Source organism: Haliotis cracherodii, unplaced genomic scaffold, assembly GCF_022045235.1.
Source record: "Haliotis cracherodii isolate W230 unplaced genomic scaffold, xgHalCrac1.p SCAF_18, whole genome shotgun sequence".
Taxonomy (NCBI): domain Eukaryota; kingdom Metazoa; phylum Mollusca; class Gastropoda; order Lepetellida; family Haliotidae; genus Haliotis; species Haliotis cracherodii.
The window spans coordinates 8906060-8932741 of NW_027266273.1; the positions used below are offsets into that span (position 1 = coordinate 8906060).

A 26682-nucleotide genomic window follows, 5' to 3' on the forward strand; every position below is an offset into this window, starting at 1 on the left:
TGAATGAAATGTGCGCATGAGCAAGTGCCCGGCCAACATTATATACTGTTAACCATACGACTATATCCATTTCTTCTTTAGTCTGAATGCTCTTCTTGAGTTATCAGTCTACAATCTTTTGGCAAGAAACGCAAGATGATTAACAGTGACATACATATATATCACAATTATTAGCTTTACATAGATATTTTTTATCTTATCATGAATCATTGGGAAATGAGTAATTTTCCCAACTTCGCCAGGCAGTAAGGCCAGAACCAAATTAAATACCTTTTCTTCGACTTCTCTACTTCCATTTCATCCATTTTGTATGTGTGGAGAAGTTTTGTGTGACAACTATGTTAAAAAATAAGTTATACCCTTGCTTTAAAAAAAGACCGGTTCATAATGAAATCTGTCCTGTGAGAATTATGACTCTCTAAACTTTAAAATCAGTATTATCCAATACATGATATTTCATTGAAGTTATTTCATGACACTATATTAGATACATTGATCTAATTTTTCTGCTAATGGTACATTCTTGATTAAAATAATATACGTTACATATATACATATTTTTTAAACAGACTACATTATAATCATAATCATATCTGCTATCAAATAGCCTGTAGAACTTCCCAACACCTGATTACAAACACCAAGTGTGTGACATGTTAATTGAGAAAATCAGTTACAAAGGTTTGTTTGTTTGTTGTTTAACACTGCACTCAGCAATATTCCAGCTATATGACGTCGGTCTGTAAATAACCAAGTCTGGACCAGAGAATCCACTGATTGATATCATGAGCATCGATCCACGCAATTGAGATACGATGACTTTTATCAACCAAGTCAGCGAACCTGACCAACCAATGCTTGCCTTAAAATGCCATTGTGCTTGTCGTAAGAGGCGACTAACGGGATCGGGTTGTCAGGCTCGCCGACTTAGTTGATGTATGTCATCGATCCCAATTTCGTGGATCGATGTTCATGATATCAATCACTGGGTTGTCTGGTCCAGATTCGATTATTTACAGACCGCCGTCATATAGCTGGAATATTGCTGATTGCGGTGTTAAAAAACGAACAAACAAACAAACATCCGTGGAAAACAAAGAGACCGTTTTCCGTCTTGGACCTGACTGATCACCTGTATGATGACGTCAGGGGATACAGCTCGACTTTGGCTCAGATCTGAAAAACACAGTGATATTCCCAAGGTTTCATTTTCTTCTTTGTTCTGCTACTGTTGCCAGATGTGAACTTGAATCTTCAAGATAGCATCTTGAGACAAGAATTTGAATTTTCAAGATAAAAATAAATGTAGCCATAATGCGCTTCCGTACAATGAATTAATTAACCAGCAGCTAACTCTGTTTCGTTGAACGATATTTATTCAGTGACTTAATATTCCAGGCTACTGTTATTTAGTGTTTTGACACAAAACACGACAACGAGGAAGCCATACCATCTATTTCCGCATCAATGTGTATGGACAGTTATTAGGGACATAACTACCAATTACAAAAGGCATCCATAGTTGATTTCATATAGCTTTATTGACCTTACATGAAGTTGAAGTATTTTGGTTTTGGTTTGTTGTTTAACGCCGCACTCAGCAATATTCCAGCTATATGACGGCGGTCTGTAAATAATCGAGTCTGGACCAGACAATCCAGTGATTAATATCATGAGCATCGATCCACGCAATTGGGATCGATGACATGAAGCAACCAAGTCAGCGAGCCTGACCACCCGATCCCGTTAGTCGCCTTTTACGACAAGCATAGTCGCCTTTTACAGCAAGCATGGGTTGCTGAAGACCTATTCTACCCCGGAATCTTCACGGGTCTGAAGTTGAAGTAAGTCCTAACTCTTCATTGGTACCCGCCCAAACTTCTAAGAACTAAACAACATATAAGAAAACAAACAACATTATGGGTAACAACATCTGGTTGATTGCATGTTGCGACGTTACGGTGTTGATTTTTACACCGTTATCAAGCTGGATAACGGTGTAAGAATGTACGTACGCAAGCACGTACGCACACACGCACGCATGTATATACCTATGTGGTGCGTATGTATGTAGTTTTGTACACACATATTTTGTAGAATGTATTAATATTAACTGTGTAATTTCAGTTAATAATCATAATTATCAATTTATCAATATTGTTCCTTTTCTGAAGCCCCAGTCGACATAATTATATAGTCCTATACATCACTTAGCAACATTTGAGGAAGTGACGTCGGTTCATTATACGTGACATATTCCTAACTGGTGAAAATAATTATGGTATTCTGATTTTGATCGATTAAATATTCTCAGCGGTTAACAAAGTGCAACAAATAACCTCATTGTATGACATATATCTTCCAGAGACCCCTGAGATTATTATAGTGTGAATGAGTGAGTTAGTAAGTATTGTTTTACGCCGTTTTAAGCAATGTGACAGCAATATCACGGCGGGGGAACGCTGTGTGGAGGTTCGAACCCGGGTCTCTGGCATGACGAGCGAACACTTTAACCACTAGACTATCTCACCGACGTCGCAATAGGATGGATGGATGGATGGATGGATGGGTGGGAGTGCATATATACGTGTACGAACAGAATAGCATAAGTTAGTGTTTGTTTATTAAACGCCACACTCAGCAGTATTCCAGCTATATGACCGCGGCTTGTAAATAATCGAGTCTTGGCCACACAATCCAGTGAGGATTTCGAGAGCAAAGATTCATGTCTTGGGGTAACATGACATGCTATCAACCAAGTCACCAAGCCTGACCACCCGATCCATTGTGATCCATTTCATCATACGACCATCACTTTTGCAAAGATGATGTATATATATGTAATTATACAGAATCAGATTGTACTAACGCTCTTTTTACCAATTGTACAAGAGTCAGTCTGAAGGAAAGGAAACACACCACCGGATCTGTTTTTTATTCACGGTGTTTTCTTTGTCTATTTGGGGGCACGGGTGTCCCAGTCGTCTAAAGCCCTGCGATTCGCTGTGCAGAGTTGCGTCCCTTGGGCACGCCAGAAACCTATGATTGTGGGTTCGAATCCCGTTTCGCCCCGATTATGTTACTATGTTTGTCAGCACCATACCCGTGCTCGTGGGTTTCACTGAAATGGTAAACGTCTGAGACCTGCATCACTTCGAGCTTTCCTCCCACATTAAGCTGACACGCCGTGATATAACTGGAATACTGTTAAAAGCTGCGTTAAACCCAACTCATTCACTCACTATTTGTCTATTTCGTATGTATAATGCACAGACTGAAAAATATGTATCAAACTGCATCATCCGCTAGTATTCGGTGTTTATCATGATAGAATGTGGACAAGATAATGATGGATGGCATAAGGTTAATTCAGTTCAAGTAACGGGGATTAGGTTTGGTTTAATACTATCGTTTGACTACAAACAAGGCATAATGTTAATTACTGAGTAAATTGATCCTTTCATTACCTACAAGTTCGCAAGTGGATACAAGCCATCAAAGCATAATACGTACAAAAATTATGTTATATATAATAGTACATGTATGTACGATAAAAATTACATGCATTGATTTTTTAAACTACAAAACAAATCACGAAACAAATTCTTTCCGAAATATTTTAGTTACCAATCGTGTCCCTTAGTTGTGCCAGGATCCAATATGTGTGGGTTCGAATCCCATGCAGATTCGCCTTGATTATTATTCTTGATTGTCTGTACCATACTCATGCTCGTAGGTTTCACTAAAGGAGAAACCATCTTGGACATCCCAATGTGCCTTCATCTCACAGTATAATATGACGTCAAACCATACTTACTCCATTCAGGTCTTGTGAAGATTCCGGGTTAGGGTTGTCTTCATCAACCCATGCTTGTCGTAAGAGGCGACTAACGGGATCGGGTGGTCAGGTTCGCTGACTTGATTGATGCATGTCATCGTATCCCATTTGCGTAGGTCTATGCTCATGATGTCAATCACTGGATTGTCTGGTCCAAACTTGATTATTTACTGGCCGCCGTCATATAGCTGGATTAGTGCTGAGTGAGGCGTTAAACAACAAAGAAAGAAAGAGAGAAACACTCCATTCAGGGTAGTTCAATAGAATGGCAACATAAACACTGCATAACCAAGGATACTCTTCGGATAACATTCTTATAAATAATATTATTCAGTTAAGCCTTACCACTGGCAACAAGCCAAATATATATAATTCAACTCCTAATAAGGTGCTGATTGCACGAAGATCATCATTTATAGACCAGCTTACTTTTGTATACAACTGTTTATTTGACAGTATGTCTTTGGTGTGATTACATTTTCTTTCTGAAAAATTATTGTGCGGAGAAAAAGCAAAAGAACGATAATTATAAAATGACGGCATCACGCGTACTATGAAAATATTTAAAATTACCAGGTTGTTTATTTAATTATTATTTTTTTTTTAATTTTCATATTCCTAATACGTCAAGTTTATAAAACTGTTCAAAGATCGGTTATAATTTGTTGTTTTGAAGGAAAAGCAGCTTGAAAAATTATCACCGGGTTGTGATTATGCAAAGTAATGGGGCATTCTACCGAAATGCTATTTTAACTTTAAGTTTGTACTTAAGAAATCGTAATAATGATAAAATTATATGTGTAAGTAATCTAAGATTGATGATGGTATCCGAGAACTACGAAAGTATCCCCCAGACGTCTTCACCCATTCCCTCCACAACACTATAATATGGCGATGCGAAAATAGTACAAGATTTTCATCGGCCTGACATGCGCAATGTCAATATCTTAGCAAGCCATCTTGTGGAAAGGTCTTTGGAATAACGTTATTATTGTACGATTTTGACATGCACATTTGGCCTAAGATGAATTTTCATAGGAGAAAATGACTCTCCTAGTTATCAACCATGAATGCCCGGAGCCCAATGCAGTCCTATTGGAGCAACTCGCTGGCAATTCGTCAGGAAATTCAGCGCTTCGAAAGCGTGCACCCAAGTATCTATGCTATTTATGACTTGATCGAAGCGATTCCCGATCCATTGATTCAACAACAAATACGTGAACATGTGGTTTGCATTGAAGGTGAGTCATGTAGATAATGAAAATGTAACCCTATGGTAAACTGCATCTACTTGATTGGGAAAAGCTGCTCTCAATATTACGCCAGATACTCCTAAATTAGCATCCCTTGAACACACCTCTGTTCATCTTGTATGAGAAATCATTTTGACAGTTGTCTTTTTTGTTTTGATCGTCCGAATAGTCTTGTTTTTGAATACGTGACATGCCAATATTTGGTGCTTCAAATTATTGTCTGATGACAAGTGTTTACTCACAATAAACCCAATTGTGTATCATAATATGATTCACATTTCTGATGTCTAAGACATGAATAATGCTAGAGACATTTTAGTGGGGTATGGATCTGTTAATTTTCTTCATCATGACTAATAATAACATAATGGTGTTGGCATTAAAAACAAAGTTTTGCTTAAGAACATGTCACAAGTAGTGGTAATTTGTACTCTCAAACAGTTTTCATGCTGTAAATAAACAATACATAATATGTATACATGATGTGAAATTCACATTTGTTTTATAACACTTACATGAATTTTCATGTTTACTTATTGAAGACACTTTCAGTGTTATTATAATGGGTAATTTAAAGACTTGGATATTTAGTTTTCAGATATTCGTCTTATTTGTGTGAAATAGGTAAATATACTCGCATACAGTCATTTGTATGGTGAATGAAAGAGTTGACGGAAGTATCATGTATGATAGACATTAGTAACATGATACATCTGTTGTAATTGTGGAGGTTATGTATCTAGTACTACATTTTCCATTGTCTGGAGTGATGATGAACAGTGATGCTATGTGATTGTGATTGTTAAGGTTTCATTATTTTTAGTGGTGCAAAGAAATGACTTGCCTGTACAAGTGTATATATATCATGTATATTTTAATGTTGATGTATGTCACACCCTTTCCTGAATTACTTTATTTTGGGATAATGATATCTAACAGTGGTAGGAAAAAGGACTTCCCTGTCATTCAAATGATAGGAAGCAAAACATAGTAGATGATGCTTTATCCTTTCAATAGTGTAACTGTTGATATATTTGTCAAGATCAGTATTGTTGTTCAAGAGAGTACAAGTACAGTTGATATCTGCAGGAAGTCAAGTGATGCATGAAATGTAGTTTTGTGACATGAATAACACCATTTTCAAAAATTGTTAAACATTTTTAAGCCAATATACAAATTCATAACCTCAACAGTTAAATTTGAAATAATGACATCTAACATGATTACAGTTAGATGAAGGGCCAGTGGTGTAGCCTAGGGGTTAAAGAATTTGCTTGTCATGCCGAAGGCCTGGGTTTCGATTCCCCAATTGGTACAATGTTTGATGCCCATTTCTGGTGCCCCCCTCCGTGATAATGTTGGTAATATCGGCATAAAACAATACTTACTCACTCCTGTTGAACATGTTGAAGGAAGTAATTCAGCATCAAATGCCAGTTCAAGCCGCTGCATATACTGGACAGAAATATGTAGGCTGTAGTATGACAAGTGACATCTACAGGTAATTTGTGGCACATGTTGATGGATAATGTTTCTGAATTGTGAGTGAGCTAAGTATTATTGTCACTGAATGAAAGAAAGCAGAAGATTGCTTTGAAAAACACAACTTTTTATGCTACTTGTTTAGTTTTACTGCCAGAAAAAGTGTATACCGATAAACATGTGCTTTGCTATAGCATTGATTAAACCTTTGGTTGTCCAATTAACAATCTGACCTATCTCTGCCAATAAGGTTACTCAACCTCATGAAATCTTCATGCGTGATGCCGAAGTACGTGATTGATGAGTTTAAGCAACATGGGGCACGGATTTGGAAACAAAATGTCTGTCTTCATGTTGAGCTGCAGATGTCAGCTCTTAGACAAATGAGACACTGCCAATTGATGCCGATATGTTTCCAGGAGATGTACTCTGAGCAACAACATATTGAATCAATCACAAAGTTATCAAGATACCACCATAACAAAACTAAAATGTATGGCAATGTATCATACCTGTTCATCAATATTTAAAGTAGTGATAAAGGTTACAGATAAAAACATGTTCTCTAAGTGTAAGGCTGAAGGTGTGTATGTTGCACTTGCGACATATAATTAATGACAAAGTAGCATACATGTTTGTGATGTGATCTCCCATGCACAGCTGCCAATCTCAGTGAACAACTGGTGTTGTATAGTATGAACATGATGATATACAAGTTAGTTTAAGTATGAGAAGGGCAGCACAGTTGGCGTATAATGGGATCTGCAAGCCCTTGTACATGGCTGAAAGATTGGCTTCCCTTGATCAGGTATGTTTATGTTAAGAATCATGCTTCACTGTCTGCATTTGTTGAATAGAATTTACAGCATCTTTGATCTTACATCAGTTGACACTTGTCATTATTTCATGAGCTTCAATGATACAGTATCTTTAAGTGGCATTTTAGAAACTGAAGTAAACTAATATCAATAGCAGCGTTAGAAATGGGCACTAGTCCTATAGTCCTTGCCAAACTGCCCAATGGTAAAGGTATCATAAGGACTAGTAGAAATTTGCTCTTTTTTAGGGTTTGGCTATAAGTTATCGTTATAAGGACTAGTGGACGAAAACTGTTAGTTTCTAACCCTGTATTCAATAGGGTTCAAAAGTTCAAATATTGTTGAATGCAAAATTTCAGTACAGGTGGTAAGAACAGTATTTGCATGAAGCACTTTTTTCATAAAGTTACTAGTACCTGTTCAAAAACATAGCACTGAAAGATTAAGAATGAAAAAGTCGAAATACATGTCATTCTATTATACAATTTATGAGACAATGTGAACAAGGTGAATGGAAATTAACATTATACCAGGACAATGGTCTGTTAGTATTGTATGGCTGTAGTATAATGATGATCCTCATAATAAATCTTACAAATAATGACCAATTGTTAATGATACCTTTAAGGGTTTCAGTATTGATGACAATTGTTGTGACATACAGAGCTCCAGATAAGCTTTTGGTGTTGTGGGTATTTTACCATTCATTTTAAAATCATTGGGTATCAGTAATTCTACCTGCGTATTCAAATTTCTGTTACCCACTAGTTTTTACACATGTGGGTATTTAAGTTAAATATTTAAAAACACTATTCATCTAGTCCCTGCAAACTGGTGTCGTGTGGGTTCGAGAGCTTTATAGGACTCAAAAATACCACGATACTTCCACAAGAAAGTGTGATGGCAAATGATCATGATGTAACTGTCATCGAGTTTGGCAAGGTTGACGGAATGCCCCTTTATAATTTCAAATTAAGTTGCTGATTTGCTAATCGAATACGCAGGGTTACTTCACAATATTTTGATGATACGCACAAGTTTTATTTTTGTAGCGTATCTGTAATGTTCGTTGCGTATTTGATACGCTTGGATTATATTTTACTGTGTATTTCTGCATTTCTGATGCGTATTTCACACAGATACGCAGCTTATCTGGAGCTCTGGACATATGTCATGCATTTTTGGGTAGTTACAAATATGATTTGGTATGAGTTTGATCCCCTTTGTGTCATTTGTGAGAATGGCATCACAGATGTTACATGCAAGCATCTTTCTGTTCTATCTGCTTGGCAGGGCAGTGGGTGTGGTGGGATAGCTTACAGGTTCAAGTGTTCTTTAATCACACTAACGACCCAGGTTTGATTACCCACAAAGGTACCATGTGTGAAGTTTTTACTCATTGTTCCCAGGACCCATGAAGATCCAGGTTAGAATAGGTCTTCAGCACCCGTACTCCTCGTCATAAGAGATGACTAAGAGGATGGGGTGGTCAAGCTTGCTGACTTGGTTGACGCAAAACATCGTATCCCATTACCATGGATCAATTCTCATGATGTCAGTCACTGGGTTGTCTGGTCAAGACTTGATTATTGACAGACCACCATCATATAGCTGGAAGTTCGCTGAGTGTGGCGTTAAACAACAAACAAATCATTGGCCCTTGCTATTCTGGAATAATATTAACACAAGAAACAGCATAAGCCCTATTTGCTAACTCATTCTTTTTGACTGAATGTGGTATGACATAATTTCTTAAGTAACAAAATGGTTGAAATAAGGACGACGTCACAACTTGTTCACTATTTATTGGACTTTCCATGACATGGAGCATGACAAACAGGCAGTAGAAAATACTAACCATAACATTAATTCAAGGAAGAAAGGAGCTTGTTAATGCCTTGGTGTTTGATTAAGCTTTCCTTTTTTAATCTTTTAGGTGGCAATGTCTTATGTCTATCAGTGATTTTCCTAGGGACAAATGGCATTAGGACATTTCATTGTTTTCATCAACTTTCCATAGATTCCTGTATCATTAGGGGGGCATGGGGGGCACAGTCGTCTAAGGCGCTGCGATTCGCTGTGTTGCGTCCCTTGGGCGCGCCAGAAACCTATGATTGTGGGTTTGAATCCTGGTTTGCCCCGATTAGTTTTCGAGTGTCAGCACTACACCCTTGCTTGTTGGTTTCATCGAAGTGGTAAACGTCTGAGACCTGCATCACTTCGGGGTTTCCTCCCAAATTAAACTGACATGCCGTGATATAACTGGAATACTGTTAAAAGTGGCATTAAACCAAACTCCCTAACTGTATCATTAGCATGTGTTAACAAATCTTCATAACATTTGTGGGGCAGTGGGGTAGCACAGTGGTTGAGCTGTTCACTTGTGGAGCCAAAGGCCTGGGTAAGTGCCCGGCATGGATGCAATGTGTTAAGCCCATTTTTGGTGTCCCCCTGCCAGGATATTGCTTGAATATTGCTAAAACAGTGTTAAACCATACTTGCTCACTCAGGACTTTTCGGATGACAATCAGTCAGTGTCCTAGAAAATAAACCGATCAGAAGAGGATGTTCTGGTTATAAAATGTGGTGGAGGTGTGGTAGACAGTTCTGATAGAACTACTATGAGATCAAATGTATTGTGTATGAAGTGTATTAATGCATAATCACTGTCCACATGGTCTATAAATATCTATAGCATCTTTTGGGCGTGGCAGGCAGATAAAGACAGGAATTGTGTTTGATGTATCCCAGCATCAGTGTCTATCCACTACTAAATAACACTACTGTTCAGCTTGTCATTCGAGATCTTACAAGTGATGATGGCAAGTCTATGAATGCTTTCAAGTCCAAATTGCCTTCTTGGTGATAAGGCACACAATCTTGCAAAAATGATGTATTTATTCGGAGCCATGCCAGGTCTGTATCTTACCACATGTATTGGTAAGGCTTGGGTTTAAGGAGAAATCCACGGCACCAGAAATGATAAAAAGGGGCTCAGATTTGAAATTATCATTGACGTAGATATGAAGGAAAACGGAAATGAAAAAATGCTGTTGGTGAATGTGAGATGCTCTTTACAATGTATGAAATGTCAATTAGGCATCTGGTTTTTGGAAATGTTTCCTTTTTGAAAGTTTTGCTGTTGCTCAAGGTGTATCTTGTTTATGTGTTTAGAATCATTTCAGGAATCAAATCAGTCGTTAAGTTCTGACTCAGCTTCCTTCAAGACGAAGTCAGACCCAGAATTTCTGGAACATGAAAACGTCATTGGCTCTACTTAATCCTTGTTTAGTTCTATCACATTATATATACTACTCAAGAGAAGTTAAGGATCACCTGATTCTTTCATATTACAATAGTTAATCTCTCATGCCATGACAGATTAACATTACCAATATGAAAGAATCGGGTGATCCATAACTTCTTTTGAGTAGTATATAAACCATAGTTAGTCATGATTACTAGTCCTCTTGTGTGAAGACTAGTGAAAAAGGACTAGTATTTTTCCAGGAATTCAGATTGGTTCATTTTCTTGGACATTGGCTGATGGTTATCCAAGATATCTTTTAAATGCAGTAATGGTATGGAGATATGTCTTATAAAATTTGAACCTGAAAATGACCTTATGTCATTTGTCTTAAACAAAATAAAAAGTTTTCTCCCAAGTTCTTGTCATGCTGTATAAACCACCCATGACTAGAGCTGTTGGTTAGTTGGATTTTGCCCATGGGGTTAGTCTGTCTCACAGTCCCTGTACCATATTTTCCATCCTGCCCAGCAGTAGTCTATCTTACAGACCCTGATACAAATATATATCAAATACAGCCCATGCAAGTCTATAATGTTTGGCAAGTCTAGATCACTGCAGTATCTGAAAATGAAGAGAGTCACTGGGTTCCTTTTTATTATATTTTTATTAAGATAACTGAACAACTGTTTTTTTATGTACGATATGTTCATTTCAGAGACTAGATGTTAGTCTAGCCCAGCAGTAATGTGATGCTTAACCCTAAATGAAGCAGGTCTAGATTTTCCACAGGTCTTGCTCTCTCATCTCTCTGAACTCTCTGGGGCTCCTTTTCACTTTAAATGTAGAATGTTGCTTGTTTTGGTCAAAGTTATATATTTCAGACACTTAGCATTAGCTTACCATGGTGTCTGCCCTGTAATCAGTCCATTCCAATGCAGAATCATATTAGTGTATCATTAAATATCATCCTCTTATACCCATCATCAGTATCTGTAGCATGTGGACATTATTGACCCTGGTTGCTTTGGACATATTGGAAGGTCGGTTCGGATGACTGTTAAGGCATCCCAGGGTTAGAAATTGGCACTAGTCCTATAGTCCTTTTCAAACTGCCCAATAGTTCAGGTTTTATACGGACTAGTAGAAAATTGCCATTTTTAAGTGTTTTGCTACATGTTATCATTATAAGGACTAGTGGTCTAAAACTGTTAGTTTCTAACACTGGTTAAGCTCTGTGTAATGTTTAGTCATGGAGGCAGTTTGATTCTTCATGCATACATCAACCTACCCTCATGTGAAAATGAACCAGGTTAGAATAGGTCTTCTGTAACCAACCCATGCTTGCCATAAAAGGTGATTATGTTTGTCGTAAGAGGCGACTAACGGGGTCAGGTAGTTGACGCTGAGTTGGTTGATTGTGTCATCGTATTCCAATTGTGTGCATAGATGCTCATGATGTCAATCACTGGATTGACTCGATTATTTATAGACCACTGTCTTATAGCTGAAATATTGTTGAGTGCGGCGTTAACAACACTCACACTCTCACACACACACACACACACACACACACACACACACACACACACACACACACACACACACACACACACATGTAGACTGCTATATTTCAGCCTGTATTACTGAAATCCTGCTTATGTTATCACAGTATAGTCACAGTGACCTAAGAAGCATGTTCCTTTCCTTAAAAGTACTGAACAATTGCAATCCAAGACGTGCACCTAGGTGTGAGTTAGGCATGTTTTGACAGCGGCTGCAGCCTTGTGCCCCGTGTTGCTGCCTCGGCAGTTGTTACTCCGATGTTTGTAGCCCCGAGTATGTTGTACACGTGAGAGTACACGACTGCAGGTCTCAGAGTAAGAACCAGAACACTGATGGAGGCAGCTTGATGAGGGAAACAGGCATCAGCAGGAACTGACAAAAACTCGCCCTGTTGTCCTGGGTCAGGCATTATGGCAGTCAGTATCTCTGTAATCATCTCGGTATGAAAACCTGCCCTCATCTAGACGCTGTCAGGCTAGCAAGTCTACACAAACTTACCAGTTATTTCAGGAATGCTCACTCGACTTTTTGCTGTGGAGATGAGAAGTGATATTTCATTGGTAATGCTGTGTAGGTTTTATAGTTGTTAATTCTCCATGATGGCAGGTTGGCTGTATGCTGTGAAGGTATGAAGTGAATTAAATGCATTAGGTTGAATTTTTTTGCTACGAACATTGAGGAGATGTGTATAAATAGAGCCATGGTGTGGCATCTGGAGAAGGATGTAGGGATGAGAATGTAACGCCAAATGCAACATTTCAATAAGAGAGATTGACAGTTGCAAGTGAATCCCACATCTACAATTACCCTGTGTATTGATGTTGAGGTCCTGCCACTGTTTAGTTTCCTCTACCAAGTCCCTGAGTGCAGCTATCTGAGAGCTCGCTGCTTATTTAGATATTCGATATGATGGCCTCTCCCTTGCTGAGCTCTCAATAGCCTACCTGTGGTTCTGTCAGGCTTTCCTCACATGTAGGTAATTCCTAAAAGCCCCCCTGGTCGCCATCCTCTTACAGTTTGTAGGTGCTGTGTGGAATGCCCTGGGTCACACTAGTCTGGTGTTGAGGCTGGGAATTCATTCCTCACTTCTGTCTATCAACACTCTTGCTGTTTATTGGTAGTATTTGCTTGTTGGCCCTGGAATCTTTTGGGTCAGAGGGGTTATTGGTGGTGATTGATGCTCTAATTTGGTGGAATTATGAAGACAAACTGTGATGTAGCTTTTGAATGGACTGTGATTACTATTGTGTGATTCAGAAATCTGGGAGTGCCTCTGTTATGAATAATGTTGCTGTTGGATTTGAAATCGGGAATAGATTCACTCATGTCCAAGTAGTCCACAGCTCATTTCAGTGTTTTATGTAAAATAACTTGATTTAGGAAAAAAACACTTAGACCCTATAGATTTTCACTAGTCGGGGACTAACAGACTATTGACCATGTCTGACCCTGAAAATGTGTTTGTGTCTTCATAAGGGGGAATACATTGATTGATGCAAGGTTTATGCATTTACTTACTAGAGGTGGACATGCACTCAATAAAACTATCGCTTGCCATGTTCTTTAAAAGCAAGCAGCTAACATTTAAATATTTGAATCTTCAAATTTGATTAAAATATCCATCAAATATGTGGAATATTTGCCATGCATCATGTTTTTCCTCCGCTGGCCTTTTGTGTCGGTGGGTCTGTGTCAGTATTAAATTGATATGTCAATATTATCCTTGCCAGCTGCTATGGCTGTATTGCTGACCACTATGCCCCCAGTATGTGATTTCTCAGGTCAGATGTGCTGATAGGAGATAACTGGCCGTATTACACTTTCATTATTGTCAGCAGTTAACCACTGCCTGTGAACAGTTGGGGGTAGCTTTGTTTAGACAGAGAAATGTCCACGGCAGTTAGCCCCCATCTGATAAAGACTTGACATAGGGAGGAAGCTGTAGCCAGCTTAAGTACCATACTTCCTGAAAATAGGGATTACTGGAGTATAGATGATGAGAAAAACAAGCCGATTTCATCTGTGTTTTACATATCCTGAAAGCTAAAAGTAGTTTCAAACAGAAATATGAATTAAGAGGTATGGCATTATTAGGTCATCTTACTTGTTATTTACTTATGAAAGTTTTACTTTGTTCTGTTATTTACGGTAATCTGTCGTGGCTTAATGTTATAAAAAAATAGTTATCTCATACATTCTTTTGTGAATAGTGTTAAGATATGATAATTTTGTTTTTTAGCATGAGTTTTTATAGAATTTAAAAGAGATACCACTTATAAAGAAGGGATATAGAGAAGAAGAAATGATAATTAGGTGGTAGCATGGAATGATTTTAGGGTTAGATAGCCCAGATGATGTCTTGCTAGGGTGCTGTCGGGTTTTATTATAGCAAAGGCGGTACCTTGGAGAGAAGTTCATGTTTTCTTAGCTGTTAATCAATATGGTGTGAGCCCATTTGCCATGGAGAATAGTATCAGTGATAGCACAAGCTTCAAGTAACAGATGTTTTGCCACCTGGGAAAGACATTTATGCAAGTTTGGCAGCTATAAATAAATACCGAGCTGTCCACTTGTAAGAGAGTGGCGCCACAGGAAGCTGACACAACCAAAGTGATGAGGCAAATTAGATTGGATAAATTTGATTTTGAAAATGATTTTGATCCTTGACATCATTTTGGTTTTAGATGATATTTGTGCTAAAAATGACAACAGTAGCCTATATTTAATGATAGATGATAGGCAACTTCCTGATGTTAGTCTTGTTGATACACAGCTTACTCATTGTTGTAGAATGTTGTCGCCTAACTTTGGGCTTCATAGTAAATCCCTACCACCTAGTCCGTGAAGATCCGGGGTAGAATAGGTCTTCAGCAACCCATTCTTGCTGTCAAAGGCAACTATGCTTGTCGTAAGAGGCAACTGACGTGATCGGGTGGTCGGCTCGCAGACTTGGTTGATGCATATCATCGATCTCAATTGCGTGTATTAATGCTCATGATATTAATCACTGAATCGTCTGGTCCAGACTCGATTGTTAGCAGATCGTCGTCATATAGCTGGAATATTGCTGAGTGCAGCGTTAAACAACAAACCAAACCCTACCACCTACATTATCCCTAGGCTGCAACTGTTGGTTTTGTTATCATGGTTATACACTAAATCTTGTGTGGAAGGCATGTGGTTATATTTGCTTGTGCAAGCACACATGTAGATGATGCAGTTGAGTGTCAGCTTGTCATAAGATCTCTCTCTATTATTCCTGGGCATGTAATTTCTGTAACACCAGATATACTCCATACTGATGTAGAGATTGGTTGGGGGTTCTTTGAAGTCGAAGGAATTGCTCCACACTCTTTCCTTGCTGGTTGTCTGCCTGAGGTTGGATGTGTGCTTTGGTTTGTTTACTGCCATACTCGTCAATATTCAAACTGTGGCCTCTAAGTAAAAGAGCTTAGACCAGAAAAACCAGTGATTGATGTTATGAGCAGCGTCCATCATTCGGAGCAGAATGACATGCAATCAACCATATCACCTTGTCTGACCACCCGATGCATTTAGTCATCTTGAGAGGGGAAACGATTTAATTTTGATGATTACTCATGATTGCTAAAACAACTGTTTAATAATTACCGTATTCGACGTAATAAGCGCCCCGCTCTAATAAGCGCCCACTGCGATATATGCTAATATATTGGCTAGTGAAGAATACCTATTAGCACCCTTCCGATAGATCAATGTACACCACACCTATTTATTCGCGTATAATACCTACTCGTGTGTTATATGCACCCTTAATTATGGGCAATTATATTCCTGAAAAATGTATCTCTCGTATATAAACATTTCAGGCTGTCAGCAAAAACCACCAAATTTATCTTTCAACTCTGTTTTTTTTCTTCACCAAAATAATATTCTAATAAGAACCATTATTTCTAATTTTGAGAGCGCCCTGGGCGCTTATTACGTCGAATACGGTACATATGAAATGGTGTTGTCCTCATATACAGGGTATGTAGACAGTATATTGACTGGGTAATGGATCATCAAAGTGATTTTGTAAGCTGAAAAATGAGAACTTGAAAGGATAGAAATAGAAACACGGTTCTACATGTTCTAGGTCATCGATAAAAACAGTAAAACATATGAACATTTCAATTTTGTATCTGCAGAATATGACAAATGATAAATCGTTAATTTGAGTTAGAATTTCGAAAGCTACTGACACAATACAACCTACAACTTTTATTTGTTATAATTAAAGTCCTGCTGGTTTGAACAATATGGACGGTGCGGTATGTTTCCGGTTGCACTTGATTTTGAAGTGAGCCTTTCCGTTTCTCTCTCACTGCATGCAATCAACAGTTGAGGACAAGTGATGGCCCCACTTCGTCACTGATATAATGTGCTACTATACATATGTACGACCTTGGGTCAACTGCAGTGCTAGTACCAACATGCTGTTAGCATGGTTAGTGTCTTACTGCTGTGACATTGTAATGACTCTGCGGCTCCCACACTGCTCCCACACGGCTCCCACACGTATGACCCCAGTGCAGTACATTTATTAAGAGTCAATTTTAGACATTTACTGGATCAGCCTAGTTCATATATAGCATGATATTGGTTAATTGCATTTTTTAATTAGTGTCTATACACATGCAGAATTACTAATTTTGTTGTTAATTGATACTTCGATATATTCATACTAAACTTTCCAGTCAATGACTTCCCAGTTACACTTGTAAACAGTGCATTTCTTGTGCAGTGTTTACTATAAACAGGGTGTTACATGTGCAATGTTGGTATAAACAGGGTGTTACATTTGCAATGTTGGTATAAACAGGGTGTTTCATGTACAGTGTTGGTATAAACAGGGTGTTTCTTGTGCAGTGTTTACTGTAACAAGGTGTTACATATGCAATGTTGGTATAAACAGGGTGTTACATTTGCAATGTTGGTATAAACAGGGTGTTTCATGTACAGTGTTGGTATAAACAGGGTGTTTCTTGTGCAGTGTTTACTATAAACAGGTTGTTTCATGTGCAGTGTTGGTATAAACAAGGTGTTTCATGTGCAATGTTGGTATGTACCTGGTGTTGTTTCATTAGCAGGGTTAGTATAAACAGGGTGTTTCATGGGTTGGTATAAACATGGTGTTGTTTTCATGTGCAGTGTTGGTATAAACAGGGTGTTGTTTCATGTGCACTGTTGGTCTAAACAGGGTGTTTTCATGTGCAGTGTTGGTATAAACGGGGTGTTGTTTCATGTACAGTGTTGGTATAAACAGGATGTTTCATTAGCAGGGTTGGTATAAACAGGGTGTTGTTTCATGTGCAGTGTTGGTCTAAACAGGGTGTTTTCATGTACAGTGTTGGTATAAACGGGGTGTTGTTTCATGTACAGTGTTGGTATAAACAGGGTGTTGTTTCATGTACAGTGTTGGTCTAAACAGGGTGTTGTTTCATGTACAGTGTTGGTATAAACAGGGTGTTTCATTAGCAGGGTTGGTATAAACAGGGTGTTGTTTCATGTGCAGTGTTGGTCTAAACAGGGTGTTGTTTCATGTACAGTGTTGGTCTAAACAGGGTGTTGTTTCATGTACAGTGTTGGTCTAAACAGGGTGTTGTTTCATGTACAGTGTTGGTATAAACAGGATGTTTCATTAGCAGGGTTGGTATAAACAGGGTGTTGTTTCATGTGCAGTGTTGGTCTAAACAGGGTGTTGTTTCATGTACAGTGTTGGTCTAAACAGGGTGTTGTTTCATGTACAGTGTTGGTCTAAACAGGGTGTTGTTTCATGTACAGTGTTGGTATAAACAGGATGTTTCATTAGCAGGGTTGGTATAAACAGGGTGTTGTTTCATGTGCAGTGTTGGTCTAAACAGGGTGTTGTTTCATGTACAGTGTTGGTCTAAACAGGGTGTTGTTTCATGTGCAGTGTTGGTCTAAACAGGGTGTTGTTTCATGTGCAGTGTTGGTCTAAACAGGGTGTTGTTTCATGTACAGTGTTGGTCTAAACAGGGTGTTGTTTCATGTGCAGTGTTGGTCTAAACAGGGTGTTGTTTCATGTACAGTGTTGGTATAAACAGGATGTTTCATTAGCAGGGTTGGTATAAACAGGGTGTTGTTTCATGTGCAGTGTTGGTCTAAACAGGGTGTTGTTTCATGTGCAGTGTTGGTCTAAACAGGGTGTTGTTTCATGTACAGTGTTGCTATAAACAGGGTGTTGTTTCATGTACAGTGTTGGTCTAAACAGGGTGTTGTTTCATGTACAGTGTTGGTATAAACAGGATGTTTCATTAGCAGGGTTGGTATAAACAGGGTGTTGTTTCATGTGCAGTGTTGGTCTAAACAGGGTGTTGTTTCATGTACAGTGTTGCTATAAACAGGGTGTTGTTTCATGTGCAGTGTTGGTATAAACAGGGTGTTGTTTCATGTGCAGTGTTGGTATAAACAGGGTGTTGTTTCATGTGCAGTGTTGGTATAAACAGGGTGTTTTGTGTTCAGTGGGACCATGGTAACTGTAACATGGTGTTGTCTTGGCAAGGTGCTCCTTCATGAAACACAGGATCTGCATTGTTTGTGTTGTTGCATCAATCATCGTTGTTGCAGAGCAAGCTGACATTGCTGTGTAGTTTGACTTTGTTTTATGCAGTTAACATTCAAGATTGTGACAAGCCTGGTATGACGTTGTCTCAGTGTACAGACATAGTGTAGATTGTGTGACAAACCGATACATATAGAGGGAAAACGGAGTACCAGCACAACTTAGTCGAAGGGTAGTATTCATGACAATGCAATGTCATATTTGACAGGTTTGTGTCCAGTTGAATGTGTATTGTGTTGACTAGGTCAAGTGCATTTCTGAGATACCACGGTTATGTTTACTTGTTAGCCATTGGAGATAGTGGAGACCGAGTTTCCATACCTGGCCTCGTTAGGTTTACTCCATTCATTTGATGGGGGTTAAAGGGTTAACAGGGGTTTAGTTCATTTAGTCACAGTCTTGTGATAACTATCCAATGTTTGCTCAAGGCGGTGGTGTAAACAAACAGGTTAACGCTGTGGAGTTTGGGGTTAACTTAGGTGATGAAAGTGCAATGTCAAGCAAAGATGTGTTAACATGGGGATGGCAGGGGTTATTACTATAATCAGTCTTGTGGTACCTTTCCAAAGTTTTCTTAAGGCAATGGTTTTAGCAAAAATAAGCCCCTACACTGTTGTAGGAGACTTCAATTGTCATGTAAGCAAACAGGTTAACCCTATTGATTGTAGGTGCAGTTTTAATCCAATGGGGTTAACAGGGGTTTAACCTGGTACATGGCAGTCTTGTGTTACCTTTCTAAAGATTTCTTAAGGTACTGGTTCAAACAAACAGATCAACCATATTCTCCGGGGGCAAGGGTGGCCCAGTCATCTATGGTGCCACGATTCACTGTGTGCAGAGCTGCATCCCTTGGGCACACCAGAAAAGTATGACTCATCGGTAGAAACTGACAGTTTCAGTTCACTAGTCCTTATAATAGATAACATACAGAAAAACCCTTAAAAATAGCAAATTTCTACTAGTCCTTACGATACCTTAACTATTGGGCAGTTTGGCAAGGACTACAGGACTAGTGCCAATTTCTAACGCTGTGATTGTGGGTTAGAATCCCGGTTCTTCACCATGCCAATGCCCATGGGTTTCACCAATGTGGTAAATGTCTGAGACCTGCATCACTTCGGGCTCACTCACTCACTCACTCACTCACTCACTCACTCGCCTGTATGAGGGTAAAGTGGTGATGAAATCGTAGACCTGGTTGCTGTTCTACTTAGCGATCTTAGAGTTTAGGTGATCGTAACTTTTACCTTAACAAAGACTTACGACAGTCATAGCGCTAAGGTTGTTTGGTACAACGGCACCCTGAACCCATCATGGGGTAACATGAGTTTACACCTGCAAGAATCTGAAGTTAAGCTTGTGTGTTTGACAGAGGGTGTTGGTACATCTTTTAGCACACTTGAAGATCCCTTGGTTCTCCTTAACATGGCTCGATTTAGCTATGTAAAACATGCACAGATGCAACATTTAATTGAAAAATGCAACCTAATATTTATGTCGACATGCACCAAGTGCATGTCAAAACATTTTAAATTTGTCCCTGACTGACCCTTAATTGTCCACACAAGATCTATCTTTGAACACACTCAATACTTCTAAAGGTTATTGACCACACTACATTACTAATCCCTGTGTTACGTGTAATTTGTCATGCTTTCTTAGGCTTGATGTGTTGGAGCTTCAAGATTATGTGCAAATGTTCCTATTACATTTTACAGCAATTAATTTGTGTGACACTGTCAGCAGACCAGCCTATGTTTTAACTGTGATAAATGTATGGGGTGGAACCTGGTTTTGTCTGGTGCAAATAGATTTTCATGTTAACATGCACCAGGTGCATGTTAAATCAAGTTCATTAAATCGATCCCTGCTGAATGTATTCCAGGGCCTCGAAAGGATCTTTTAGTTCATAAGCTAAGTGTTATGAGGAATCACGGGTCATGAGGGAGTTAGTCTGACATGTAATTGGTTCTTCCAAGTTTCCACGTATTCTATACATTACCCAAAGTCTTTATGTAGAATGTAGAAAAACGTCTGTTTATTTGTTTGTTGGTATACACCGCACTCAGCAATATGCCAGCTATATGACGGCGGTATGTAAATAATCGAGTCTGGACCAGACAATCCAGAGATTGACATCATGAGCATCGATCTACGCAATTGGGATACGATGACATGCATCAACAAAGGCAGAGAGCTTGACCACCCGATCCCGTTAGTCGCCTCTAATGACAAGCATAGTCGCCTTTTATGGCAAGCATGGGTTGCTGAAGACTTATTCTACACCAGATCTTCATGGGTGTAAAAAAATGTGGATTTCCTGATCACAAGTGGAGGCATTAACTTGATCAATCTATTGTTGTAACAACCTCGCATGAAATCATCTGACAACCTAATGAGCAGTGGATGAGATAATTGCCAAGTGATTGTGACAGTGATGTGATAACATCGCGCTGCCGAGGCCCACTTGACAAAGAAGACAGTTGACAAATTGTGTGATCTTGCCAATCAGTCATAAATAATGATGCTCAGTAAGAATTAATGAAGATATATTCTCAATATCTATGCCACTAATAATGACATAGACAGTTGTAGTGCCAAGATTGCTTCCGGGTTAGAATGGGTCCCCAGCATCCTATGTTTGTTAGAGGCAACCACATTAGTCTAGTGGTCAAGCTCAGTGATTGTTCGATTGCGTGGCATTGTACCCAGATGGTGTTGAATGTTGCGATGTTACACATCAAGGCTTGTGAAACTTGGCTAAAGGCGCCATTCCACAAAGTGATCTTAGCACAACAATTGTCTTTGATCTTATGTTAAATTATAGGAGTTATAATGGTCTTAGTGCTAAGATTGCTTTGTGAACCTGGTGAAACAGGGCCCAGGAAATGAAAGTCCACTTTTAGTCCTTTTGGTTTTAGGATTAGGCAATTTCATCAACGTCAAGGTGACAGACCTTCAAGATCCCTATAATCAACCAGGCTTTCTTGGAGTGATCTTGTTTGACTTCACAGCTGTTAAGAGAAGCCATGTAACATTGTTGTTTGTCACAATATTTTACGTCATTCTCAGTGAAAAACAAACAAACTCTGGCGGAGGGATACAATTTGGCATGAGGCCATTAGCCCTGTTCAGTTTATCCAATGTTAACAGTACCTGGAGGACTACTAGACTATCAGGGGGTGCCCTTGTGTTAGCACTATTCGGGTTACTTATACTTTACTGTAGATTCATTTCTAAAGCAGAGTGCCATGTGCTACTTTTTATGGTTTTGACCATAATTCCATCAACAGGTGTATCAGGGGCTCCCTATATTATAAAAATAACGCCATTAATCAGATGGATGAGGTTACTGTTAAGTTGGATAAGGTCATCTTTATTTGTTGGGTAATGGATCCGCTCAGCCCGTTTTCTTAAATTTTTTAAAAATTTTTCAATAACGCTAAAAGAATTATTGTCTTGGTTCTCAGGCGCCTCCCGCATCATCATAAAGTCATCATCGACAAGTTGTCGCAAAAGATTCTTGCATATTAAATTTAGAGTTATGTCCCTTTTGTCAAATTAACTCCCTTTGTCTTCCATGACAGAATGACAAAAAAACAGCAGACAATGGCATCAAGGATGGTGTATTCATTCATTTTCTTCTCTCCCTCCTCCTAGCAATTATTGTATTCCCTCCTCTGACTTCCCCCTTTGACCAAAGAAATCAGTGGTCCAACAAAAAAATAAATTACTATGAACTGAGATCTGTTGACTAACATTAAGTCTATGAAATCTTGTATTACACAATACCCTTCTTGACTCTAAAAATATAAAACAAATGCCCTGATGCTGTGGAATAAAGCTAGCTGGAGCTGGCCTGGCTTGACTTTCTTTTGTATATGTTTTTAGATTATTATTTTTTCATAAAATGAATATATTCCAAAGTTAAGGTGCAGAGATATGATGTACTTCCATTTGTGAGAATTGATCTTATGTTACTATTCATCAGTGATTTCAGCCTCAGTCATTGTAATGGATTCTAGTAAATAATGAGTCTTTTGTGATTGATTTGTGGATATATGTCTTTTGCAAGATCAGGTTCCGTGAACAGAATCGGAGATGGTTAACTAAAATTGTTGTATGAAAATGAAAATAGAAATGATATGCGATCAAATACAGATCATGTGTATATTGATTTTGTATTTTTGGTAGCAAATATTATAAGTCATGGTGCAATGCAAAGAGCTTCATCATTATTCAATATTAAATCTAGCTCATGGCTAAATCTCAAATCTTTGGGTCATCATGACCCCTTGTCTGTTAGAATTGGTTAAGGGTGTACTGCAAGGAGACATTTTTCGGGTTTCCAAACAGAATTACCTACTGCTACAGTTAGTGTCTAAGTTCTGTTTTGCATATTGGTATTCTTATTCATGTCTTCCTGTGCATTTCAAAAGATAAAGGTAAAGATTTGAAAGATGAGCTAGGTCGCTAAAATGGACGGGTCAGCTAAAGTTTGTAATTTGAGTGACACATAAGTAAGTTTTCAAAACTAAACTATCGCTTTGTTTCTCATCGGACAAGAAATAAGGTGGTAAAAGCAGTCACATACTACCTGTCATTGCCATGAGAATCGAATGATCTGCCTGTATGAAGAAGGTCTGTTATGATCATATTTTGAATAATATAAAACAAAAATACATAAGCAGATCTGAGTTGATGTTGATGTTGATAGGTAAATTTGGAAAACATGATTATTGTGTTCAAATTTGTGATATTTTTTTTTCAAATTTCATTTTTTCTTATACTCAGAGGCAATGCAGACTTAGGGACTAATATCGGCCTCTTAGCAGGTTAATAGAAAACCCTTTGGAGCAAACTGATTTTGAGTATATCCATAAGGGATGAGGGGAGGAAGGGTGGCCCAGTCTAAGGCGCCCTGATTCCCTGTGCAGAACTGCCTCCCTTGGGCATGCCAGGAACCTATGATTGTGGGTTAGAATCCCGGTTCGCCTTGATTATGTTTCTAGGTTTTTCAGCACCATACCCGTGCTCGTGGGTTTCACGGAAGTGGTAAACGTCTGAGACCTTCATCACTTCACTACTTTCCACCCACATTCAGTTGACATGCCGTGATCTAACTGGAAAACTGTTAAAAGCCGTGTTCTAACACTAACAGTGCTGTAAGCGTGTAAAGAGTTTCTGATCACAGAAATCCTGAGTTACTTCATTGTGTTTTGGTGAAACCCTTAATACATCATGGTGTTAGACAGGTATGACTCAATCAGGTATCTTGGATACTATCCTATGTAGACTCCCTCACTGTAAACACCTATACATGTAATAGGTCCCGGACTTTACAGTGTTGTTGAAATGAGAAACAACCATGACAGCGATGGTAAGAATATATATTTTCTTCTTTACATTCAGTGTCCCTGGAACATATGACTGTGGGTTTGAATCCCTGTTCACCTCAATCATGTTTCCAGGTTTGTCAGCACCAAACCCGTGCTCATGGATTTCCTCAAAATGGTCAACGTTTGAGACCTGTTTCCCTGTGGGGTCTCCTACCACATCAAGCTAACATGCCGTGATATTACTGGAATACCGTGGCATCAAACCCAACTCACTCGCCAGTCACTCCTAACATTCAGTATTCTATTTCCCTCAGGGTTATTTTGGTGGGTCAGTTGTCAGTAATATATCATGATAGTGTCATAAAGCTTTTTCCGATTTGGTTTAAAGTGTTTGTTTCAGATAAGCTAGCATTTATCTCCAAAGGGTAATGAAGCCTATATAATGATACCTATGAGAACCCCACTAAACTCAATGGGAAAAGTCACAAGAAGATACCATCTTGAGTTGGCAGGGCTAGATTCCCAGCCTCAGTTGACCTTGTTCTGACAGAGTTCTGGTTCACCAGCAAGGACAGTGAAGATGCGGCAAGGCAGATAATGACCAGATAGACGTTATTTACGACAATTATTTCCCCCCCTGGGTAAGGAATAAGTTTTTGCTGAATGCTTCACAGGTTTATTTCAATGCAAGTGATTGCTTGGCAAGAATTTAGCTACATCATCAGTGGGAGAAGTTGACAAATGGAGGAATGCTTCAAGTTAGGGCCTTGAGATTCTTATTGGAGGGGTGTTGCTTGTAAGTATATCTGAATACATTTTCTGCTCTACCGCCTGCCAATTCAAGCCAGTTCTGCTTGAGGGAGTCTCTATAACAGAATGCTATTCAGCGTTAAATGGCTTTGGGGATGTTTGATTGTAAGGCTGGGGGAGTGACATTGAGCCTATATTGAAATAATTAACTTTTTGTGAAAAAAAATGTTTTGATGAAAAAACATTGTTTACATGTTAATGATACATTGTTCGGAATTAAGGGGGGTCATTGAGGTTGGCTCCTGGTGTGTACTACCAAAAAAGGGTTATAGGACACCTGATGGCTATAACATGTTAAATACGGTCATATAAAAAAAGACCAGTGAAGATCCAGGTAGAGAAGAGGTCTTTTGCAACCAGTGCTTGCAGTGACTATGCTTGTCCTTAGAGGTGACTAATGAGATTGGGTGGTCAGACTCGCGGACTTAATTGATGAATGCTATCATATCCGAATTGCATAGAAGATCGATGCTCATGATACCAACCACTGGATTGTCTGGTCCAGACACCATTATTTACAGACCGCTGTCATAAAGCTTGAATATTGCTGTGTGCGGCGTTAAACAACAAACAAACATTTGATAAAATCTGGTATTCTTTAACTACTTTTGAGTAGTTTATTTGCATCCAGGGACCCCTAAGTTTGTAACTTCTAAACTATGATAAGGTCTCCTGAAGTTTCATGTTTGGTTTCGAACACTTATACGTATGTAAGATTAAATAACCTGAATCTGTTGTTTTCAAATTATTAAGAACTAAATAGTACTTCATATCCAGCGGTAGAAACTAACATTTTTTGTCCACTAGTTCTAATGATGAAAATATAGCGAAACATTTAAAATGGCAAATTTCTACTGGTCCTTATCATACCTTAATGGGCAGTTTGGCAAGGACTACAGGACTAGTGCCAATATCTAACTCTGATATCATTACTAAACAGGCATGGTTATTTACTGTGAGAGACCAGTATATCGGTCAGTATCAGACAAGTAGCATCAATGGTGTACTCCATACGGGTTCAGTCCTCTTTGTGGTGAGCACCTGAAAGCTTACAAGAACAACCTGTGATAATGGTGTACAGAGCTCCAGATAAGCTTTTGGTGTTGTGGGTATTTTACCCATGCATTTTAAAATAATTGGGTATCAGTGATTCTATCTGCGTATTCAAATTTCTGTTACTCACTAGTTTTTACAAATGTGGGTATTTAAGTTAAATATTTAAAAAAACACTATTCACCCTGCAAACTGGTGTCGTGTGGGTTCGAGAGCTTTATAGGACTCAAAAATACCACGATACTTCCACAAGAAAGTGTGATGGCAAATGATCATGATGTGACTGTCATCGTGGAGTTTGGCAAGGTTGACGGAATGCCCGTTTATAATTTCAAAATAAGTTGCTGATTTGCTAATCGAATACGCAGGGTTACTTCACAATATGTTGATGATACGCACAAGTTTTATTTTTGTAGTGTATCTGTGTTGTTCATTGCGTATTTGATACGCTTGGATTATATTTTACTGCGTATTTCTGATGCGTATTTCACGCAGATACGCAGCTTATCTAGAGCTCTGGTGTATCCTCTATCTGTAATTTATACATGTTCCTTTAACATCACAGTCACTCTGTACCAACTGATGTGGCCAATGATACCAGGCTACCAATAAAGGCTCCTTTGGTATATATATATAGCTCATCTGAAAACATTCTCCTGATAAGATCTG

The 26682-nt window shown here is 38.7% G+C and overlaps 1 protein-coding gene across 8 annotated transcripts in view; it reads left to right on the forward strand.

Annotated features, from left to right (window-relative positions):
- The first annotated feature begins 4782 nt into the window (after positions 1–4782).
- Positions 4783–26682, forward strand: part of LOC139465749 (centaurin-gamma-1A-like) — a 97923-nt gene continuing 76023 nt past the window's right edge. For all 8 annotated transcript variants that reach the window (XM_071247593.1, XM_071247594.1, XM_071247595.1 and 5 more), the window contains exon 1: positions 4783–5079. In XM_071247593.1, the coding sequence (XP_071103694.1) occupies positions 4905–5079 (175 nt within the window). In that variant the 5' untranslated portion in view covers positions 4783–4904. The remainder of the gene's footprint in view (positions 5080–26682) is intronic.